Source organism: Lepidochelys olivacea (assembly GCF_965140295.1).
Source record: "Lepidochelys olivacea isolate rLepOli2 genome assembly, chromosome: 3".
NCBI classification, from domain to species: Eukaryota; Metazoa; Chordata; order Testudines; family Cheloniidae; genus Lepidochelys; species Lepidochelys olivacea.
Genome location: NC_140413.1, coordinates 162,214,856 through 162,222,634, shown reverse-complemented (window position 1 = coordinate 162,222,634; position 7,779 = coordinate 162,214,856). Strand labels below are relative to the sequence as shown.

The following is a 7,779-nucleotide window of genomic DNA, read 5'->3' as shown; positions in this document are numbered from 1 at the left end:
CCTTGCCCTCACACAGGAGAGTTGGCTCTCCCCGTCATTGCTACTGGCTGGGGGTGCGACTCCTAGAAGGGGGAGATTATTGATTCTGGAAAGGGGCCTTCTTGTCTCTAGTGGGTGGCGGGAATTTGGCCGCTGGGCCGGTGATCTCCTAGTTACTGGACTAGAGGATTATCCCCTTGGAGGAGGCAGCCGGGTTGTTGCCTCTGGAATGGAGTCCTAGGGGGATTTTTGCACCTGCTTTCCCCGAGCAAGCCTCACTCGTCCCAACCCGTGCAGCACAAGGCCCAGCCCAGGGTCAAGTGTTTCGCTGTTCCTTCGTGTTATTTCTGTCCTTAAAAGATAAAGCCCACGCACCGGCCCCTCCTCTCCCTACGGAAAATACAGACAAAGCAGGTTGAGTTGGGGGCTGATCACTCTTCTCTTGGTATTCCAGGTTTCTAAATATACTTGCTGCCTTCCAGACGTCCAGGGAGGGGAGACAGGAAACAAAATTAGGGAGTGGTGGGAGGAAGCTGAGATGAGTGGCTGAAACCAGACCAATGGAGGAGGCGAGGGATCGGGCCCCAAGTCAAGTGAAAGAAACTGCAGACTCTTAACCTCATGCCTGAGTTAGTTCTAGAGAGAAGCATCGACCCATTACCATGGAGTGCGGCTGCCAGCCAGACCAATGCATTTTAGAAAAGAAAAAACAACTGTACCTCTTGTTACACTTCCAAACAATGCCCAGGTATGAAGAGACCTCTTAGAAGTGTTATTCTCTGTTCACCTCAGTGCTGCACCCCCTAGTTCGCATGGGGAGAGAAAGGGTTTCTCTTTCCTAGACACTTACTTTTTGCCACTCTTAAAGCCCAACCGTGGTTCTGATCGTACATATTCTGCACTTGATCGCGGGTCACAGTAATAAAACACAACCTTTGCCATTCGAATCCTAGGACTTTCATAGTAAACGTTTGCTAAATGTGTGTGTTTGATAAATACTAGAACGGCAGCTCTGTCGTAAAGATGCCTTGGGATATTTCGCTTTGAACAGATCTTTCAATGAACAGGTTTCCCAGGATTCTCCCCTCCCTCCCGGATTAGTTCATTTAGAAATGAACATTGTCATTTTATTACTATGCTTCTTGATAAAGTGCCCTATCTGTAGACCAGAATCAAAGGGAAACATTACCAAGTGGCAAAAAGTAATTGTGTCCAGAAAAGAAAACCCCTGTTCTCTGCTGCTTGCTCTAAAGTAGGTCGAGCAGCCGTGAGATGAACGGAGAACTTTTTACGAGACACTGTCATGTGCATGGCTGCGAGCCTACTGGAGAAACACACCTTATCCTTTTCTAAAATAGACTGACAACATTTTTTCGTCTGGCTGAAATTAACAGACTTGCTTTAAGGACATCTGACAAGGAGACATGGATGGGATTTTGCCTCTACCAGGCAAATCTTTACATTTTAAAAAATAGGAAATGTTGAAATCTAATTTTCCGTTCCCCAAATATTCTTAGTTTCCGGATATATCTTTACAATTCACCATGTTTCTATTACTCTGCTTAGCCTCATTAAAATAAACGCTGAGATGTCTTCTATAACGAGGTGTGTATGCGTACAGGAATTCACATAAGCTATTTATGTTGGCACTTGGCTGAGAAATACAACAATCTAAGGTTACAGGTGATTTCATTTTTTTCACTACTACATTGGATTTTCAGACGTGAAGAAAGAAAGAGAAAATGTTTGAATTTCTTGCTTTTCACCGAAAACTCTCGGAATTTTGCAAACGATTTGAATTTTTTAAAACGAACAACCAACCCACTAACCTGGCTGCTGAAAATTAAATGCGTAAGAACTGTTAAAAATTCCTTGTCTGTGAAGATACTGTAAAAAATAAAATCTCTTCCCCCAGGTGGAGATTTGGATATTAAACAACACATCAGTTGCTTTGAAACCTCGTTAGTAAAGCCCTGAAGAAAATGTAGTTATTTATTTTTCTTCTCCTAAACATTTGTTTTATTTGGTTTGCTGTACTTACAAAATACTCACCGAGTCTTTACGGTGAATTTACAAAGCAAACAGAAAAGTGTAAGCACATTCTCGACCAAAGTATGCAGTAAAAATGAAGTTAGTACCATTGTCTCCGAGACCTGTCGCTATTAGTTATACGAAGCCCAGAGCCAACAGAGCAGTGTTCACGTAAGTACCTACACTGCACTTACGATTAAATCTACACGCTGTTACAGACCGGCCAAGTCTCACTTGTTTGGAAGGACACGTCTTTAATTTGAAACTATTTTAAGGCAGGTTTTCGCTCTCGTTGTGGAGGATTTGACTGTGTGTTTGAATGAGAAACATTTTGCAATCATAACTGGTAACTAAGGCATATCTCTAAGTCAATCTGTTACAGCTTGACAGTCCTGTGTGAAGAATAATAGAGCAGAATTTAGGGAGGATGTGAGGGAGAAGAGGCCAGCTCTATACACACGAGCGTTTTCGGCTCCTTACCCTGTTTTAAGGAGGGGGGAGGGGACACAGCAGAATTTCCAACTCCCTTCTTTGAGAAGCTTCGGGAGCAGACAGCTGGGCACTGTAGCTGCCTCTTCTCCCCCATTCAGGATCCCGCAGGGGTGGGAGGGGCATACATAAGGCTTGTAGATGGATTAATATTCACCCCCAGCCCTGCCAAGAAGCCCCGAGGAGGGAGAGGGGAGATCGGGCAGTCTGTACCGCGGCGTGGCCAGTGCCCCGCTCAGGAGGGCTAGGGCGGGGGGTCGGGGAAGGGGAGGTAGGTACACAGAGCGGAAAGTTCAGTTCAGCCCTGGCCCGGCGCCGGGCTGAGGGGCAGGGCGAGCTGCAAGTGCAGCGCTCGCTCCCCCGGGGCTCGCCGCAAGCGCGGCGCGGCGTGGCCAGCCGCCGCCTGCCCCCGCCCCCCGGCCCTGAGTGGCTGCCGGCTGCCCAATGAGCGGCCGGAGGCGGCCGAGCGGCTGACAGCGGCGCCCCTGCCCATTGCGGGAGGAGGCGGGCTGGCTTCGGGGAGCCGGGGGTTTGTTTGGGGTGGGTCCCCCCCCCCTCCGAGTGGCCGGGCGCGCTGCAGGGAGAGGAGCGGCCCCACTCTCCCGCTCGCTACGGATGCACGGAAGGCGGCCCGCACCTTTGCGCTGAGCTCCCGGGCTGCCACCCCGCCGCTCCCCAGTGCGGGGGCAGCCGCCCGCACGGTCCCTCCGGCCGCAGGGAAAGAGCCGACGGCGGAGCCTCGTCCTGCCCAGCGCCCCGGCCCCAGGATGTACACGGCCGGCCTGGCCCCTTTCTACGCCTCGAACTTCAGCCTGTGGTCCGCGGCGTATTGCTCCGCGTCCGGGCCGGGCGCGGGCGGCTGCTTCCCCCTGGATCACGCCGTGGTGAAGAAGCCTTCCTTCTGCATCGCCGACATCCTGCACGCCGGGGCGGGGGAGGCGGCGGCGGCGGCGGCCGAGAGCCTGCCCGGAGCCTCCGCCGCCGCCGGCCTGGCCGCTCACTTGGGAGCGGTCCATCCCCACGCTCCGTTCCACCCCGCCGGCTCGCCGCTCAGACCCACCCCGGTGGTGGCCCCGGACACCCCCGCCGGCTTCCCCGCTAGGCTCTCCCCGCTCTCCGCCGCGTACCCTCACCACCACCACCACCACCGATCGCCGGGAGCCGCCGGCGGCGGCGGCACCCCCACTCCGGGCCGGCTGCACGGGAACCAAACGCACAACGGCCCGGCGCCGGCTCCTTCCAGCAAAGATCTGAAATTTGGGATTGATCGCATTTTGTCCGCGGAGTTTGACCCCAAAGTCAAGGAAAGCAACACGCTGAGAGGTAGAGATCTGAGCTTTTCTCGCTGTCCGTTTGTAGCCAGCCTTAACCTTTTAAAAAAAAATCACTACTATCAATGTAGTGTGTTTATGTTTCTGCAGTTTCCTTTAACACTAATCTACCGTCCCCTGTACTGTAAAAGCCTGTCGTTGAGATTACACTGCTTTAAAAACAATCGCTCTCAGCTCCCGAAAGATTGTACGCAGATGGTAGATCACATTGTGGAAGGCTTTTCCTGCAATCAGGCTCCTCATGCGGTGTGTAAACACGCTGACAACGAGTAAATCTATTAAAGGAACTCTGGTGCGAGGGGAAAATACTGCACCTCCATAGGGAAACCATTGCCTAAAGTTCCCTGGCTTGTACGTTCCTATCATGTCACTTCGAAAGTGTGATTTCCCCACTGCCCACGCTCTTCATTGTATCTGACTGTAGAAAAGCAACTGTACCGCCTCCCCCCCAGTCCAAACTCCCACACATACACTTTAGATGAATCAGATCAATTCACTAGAAGCTTCAAGGTGTGTGGATTTATATTGCAATATAACAGAGCTCTCCTTGTTCCTGTGCTCACAGATCTGACCTCCTTATTAACTACAAGCCGCCAAACTGGGGTTCATCTCCCCACCTTGCAGCCTTCAGCCGGCCAGTTCTTCGCGTCTCTAGATCCCATTAACGAGGCCTCTACTATTCTGGGTCCCTTAAACACAAACTCAAGGAATTCAGTTCAGCACCAGTTTCAAGACACTTTTCCAGGTACAAACCCTCCCTCTTAAATCCATCCCTGGCACAAATCTGTTATCAGCAGGACCTAAACAATCTCCACAGCTGATTGTGGCCCTCTGTGCATCTATATAGAGCCATAGGAGCTCGACCCAAAAGAGATTTGGCGGATGCTTGGAACCCGAAGTTTCTTTTTTTTTAGTGAGGATCACATTTTGACATCTCATCTACAATGAAAATCTTGGAGGTGGGCTGCATGTGGGGAGGACAATACGCCTAACAAACTGATCACAAATGATAACGCTAGTTAGTGAAAGTAACAGCCGGGGGGAAAGAAACATACCTGACTTTAAAAAAAGATGTAATAAATCAATGAGAAAATGTGAAGCTGTAATATGTAGGTGGCATTTAGCTGATCTCGATAGGGCCTTCCCTGCAGGCATCGGTCCATCTAGTATTTGAAACTCATTTAAAACTTCTCTTCATACATAAATACAAATAACACGGTTTGTCTCTCTCTCCCTCTTTTCAAACCAACAGGTCCTTATGCAGTTTTAACTAAAGACACACTGCCTCAAACGTACAAAAGAAAACGTTCCTGGTCCAGAGCTGTGTTTTCCAATCTACAAAGGAAAGGTTTAGAGAAAAGATTTGAAATTCAGAAATATGTCACGAAACCGGACAGAAAACAACTTGCAGCGATGCTGGGACTGACTGATGCCCAAGTAAGAGCCTCTTTGGGTTTTATGTTTTCCTCTCCTCCCATCTCTTAAATCCGATCGGGCAAATGTAGATTAGTTTGTGTGTCCCCCGCCTCTCCTTTCCCTGCGTTATGGGGTCATTTTAAAATCTGGGCATGTAGCATATGGAATGCTGATGAATATGTCCAGCTAATAAATCTGTTTTTGCAGTGAATCTGCAAATTCATGTGTTTGTATTCAAGTATGCATCTTCTAGCAGAGAAAAATCCTTATAGCCCAGAGATTTATGTCAACATGCCCTGTGCGTTTGTTTTGGCAAATGCAGAAAAGTAGGAGCAAGAAAGCAAATAGGCCGTGGGAGATGGTAATTATGAACTTTATTGAAGTGCAATTCACTGTAGGAGGCGGTTTTTCTCGAAGGAGATAAACGAGAGAGCACACTTTTTTTTAAAAAATTCTCTCTTTCTGCATTATGAAATCCTTAGTTCTGAGGAAGTGAAAACGCCCTTTTAAACGGAATCATTAAACGCCACTAAGTAATGATTCCACTACTGATGGCCCACAGTACATAGATCTGTATAACCTTGCGGTCTGTTGAGCAAGCTTTGGTTTCCTGGACGAAGAAGAAGAAGAAGGAGAAGAAGAAGAAACCCGCTTGTATTTAAACACCACAAACAAACAACAAAAAAATCATACAAAGCTAGAATATTTTTCGGTCGGAGGAGAATGAGGGCATTTTGGCTGCCTCATTTTATCCCAGCTCAGCATAGTTACTCTGAGCATTTTGAAAATGCAGTTATGGAGGTAGCAGGGCTCACACCAGACTCTTTCCCAATTTATAAATCCACATCGAAAATAGTATCTTCCCTGGACATCGGGCTGTCTTGATTTCCTTTCTCAACACATTTTAAATATGAGGCTAGATCTGTGAATTGACACCACCGTCCGGGGGACAGTATCGTCTGTACACACTGCATGCATGTTACAGATAGAGTAGGTATAGTGTCGATGTAGGTATAGCATTGTATTTAAAGAGAAACTATTTTGTGTGTGGGGGGGAGGGGCCTTTAGAATAACGCGAAGTAAAATTAGATACATCTGTCCATGCCACTGCTGGTCAGTGCCACAACTGGAGCGCTCAGAACAAATTGGTGACGAAATGCAGAAGTATGAAAAAAGAAACAGCGAATGCCCTTTTTTAAAATGACCCCAGCAAACTCCTGCTTGAGGGTGGCCGGGGAGCACCGGGAGAATGTCCCTGCATGACAGCGGACCGGGGACTTGGGGGGGGGGAGCGGAGGTTGGGGTGTCTCAGCCCGCCCACTGATCTCGGGTGGGTCTCTGTTGTGTCTTGGTGACCCTTAGGTGAAGGTCTGGTTCCAGAACAGGCGCATGAAATGGAGACACTCCAAGGAAGCCCAGGCCCAGAAGGAGAAGGAGAAGGAACCTGCCGAGAAGCCCGGCTCGCTGCCCGCGGCCGAGGGGGAGCGGGAGCAGAGCCCCAGCCGCTCGGAAGCGGAGAGCGAGAGCAGCGACCCGGAGTCTCTGGACATGACCCCCAGTGACACGGAACGGACTGAGGGCGCCGAGCCGGCCCTGCACCAAACCAGCGTCATCAAGTCCTCCGGCGGCCCGGACCTGCCTGCAGCACCGCCCCCGCCGGCCGGCTCCGAGAGCCCCGAGCCGCCGCCGGCGCAGCTGGGCGGCCTATAGAAAGGGAGCAGGAGGAGCCCCCGGCTTTGCGGAGCCCAGAGACTCGCTGTACAGGACCATTGCTAATTTATGTCACTGACTCCGAGCTGCCGGAGAAGCCCCAGGCTGGGCAGCCCCCGGGCCCTCCCCTGCAGAAGAACCCCGAGATCAACGGGGTGCGGAGGGTGGGGAGCTGCCCGGTTGTGGGGTGAGACGACCCTGAAGCGCCCACCCCTTGTGTTGTACATACCAGGGCGAGCTAGACAACCCAAGGCAGAGCAGCCCTCGCTTAGAAAGCTGTAAACTTCCCGGGTGGTTCGGCTCGCGGCCCTGACCAGCTCCGCACGAGGAGCTTTCCCGGTCTAAGCCAAGCGAGGGACTCCGAGCCTGCTCTGCACCATCTCCCCCCGTCCGTCCCCCTCCCCCCCCCGCCACCTTTCAACCTCGCCATCAAACAATTTACAATGTGAATATGTTACCAACGCACTCCTCCTCCATTGCCATGTGTTGCTTTGTATAATCCGGCCAAGAAATACTGCACTGAGAACAAAAAAATACTGTAAATAAAATGTTTGCTATGGTTTGTAACCCTGTCTAGTTTGTTACAGGACCAGGGCTGGCTGGGTTGGTTCAACTGGCTAGAGGGAGCGTTTGAATGACGCCACGGTCCACTCATCATTTCATAATACTAAAGACACCAAATACCTTCACTATTTAAGTAGCTGAATCCGATTAAAAGGTTCGGATTAATTTTCCAGCTGTGTAGATGAGAATTTTACTAATTAGGATTGTAGATTTTTTTTAAAAAATATTTTTTTTTAAATCTAAGGTCTGATTGAACCAC

At 50.2% G+C, this 7,779-nt stretch overlaps 1 protein-coding gene across 2 annotated transcripts; it reads left to right on the top strand.

The window, feature by feature from the left end:
• The first annotated feature begins 2,943 nt into the window (after positions 1-2,943).
• On the top strand, positions 2,944-7,523 carry HLX (H2.0 like homeobox). 2 transcript variants are annotated; one of them, XM_084622233.1, is made up of 4 exons: positions 2,944-3,822; positions 4,396-4,575; positions 5,083-5,267; positions 6,609-7,523. In XM_084622233.1, exons 1-4 carry the CDS (start codon positions 3,267-3,269, stop codon positions 6,954-6,956), a joined length of 1,269 nt encoding a protein of 422 aa, XP_084478359.1. In that variant the 5' UTR covers positions 2,944-3,266; the 3' UTR covers positions 6,957-7,523. The 2 variants fall into 2 exon arrangements, with proteins under 2 accessions (XP_084478359.1, XP_084478360.1); XM_084622234.1 differs by lacking the exon at positions 4,396-4,575 and having other exon boundaries at positions 2,945-3,822.
• Positions 7,524-7,779: the final 256 nt, after the last annotated feature.

Coding starts and splice junctions, on each gene's coding strand:
- HLX (XM_084622233.1), top strand. CDS start 3,267: ATGTACACGGCCGGCCTGGCCCCTTTCTACGCCTCGAACTTCAGCCTG. Junction 4,576..5,082: donor GTTTCAAGACACTTTTCCAG/GTACAAACCCTC, acceptor TCAAACCAACAG/GTCCTTATGCAGTTTTAACT. Junction 5,268..6,608: donor TGGGACTGACTGATGCCCAA/GTAAGAGCCTCT, acceptor GGTGACCCTTAG/GTGAAGGTCTGGTTCCAGAA.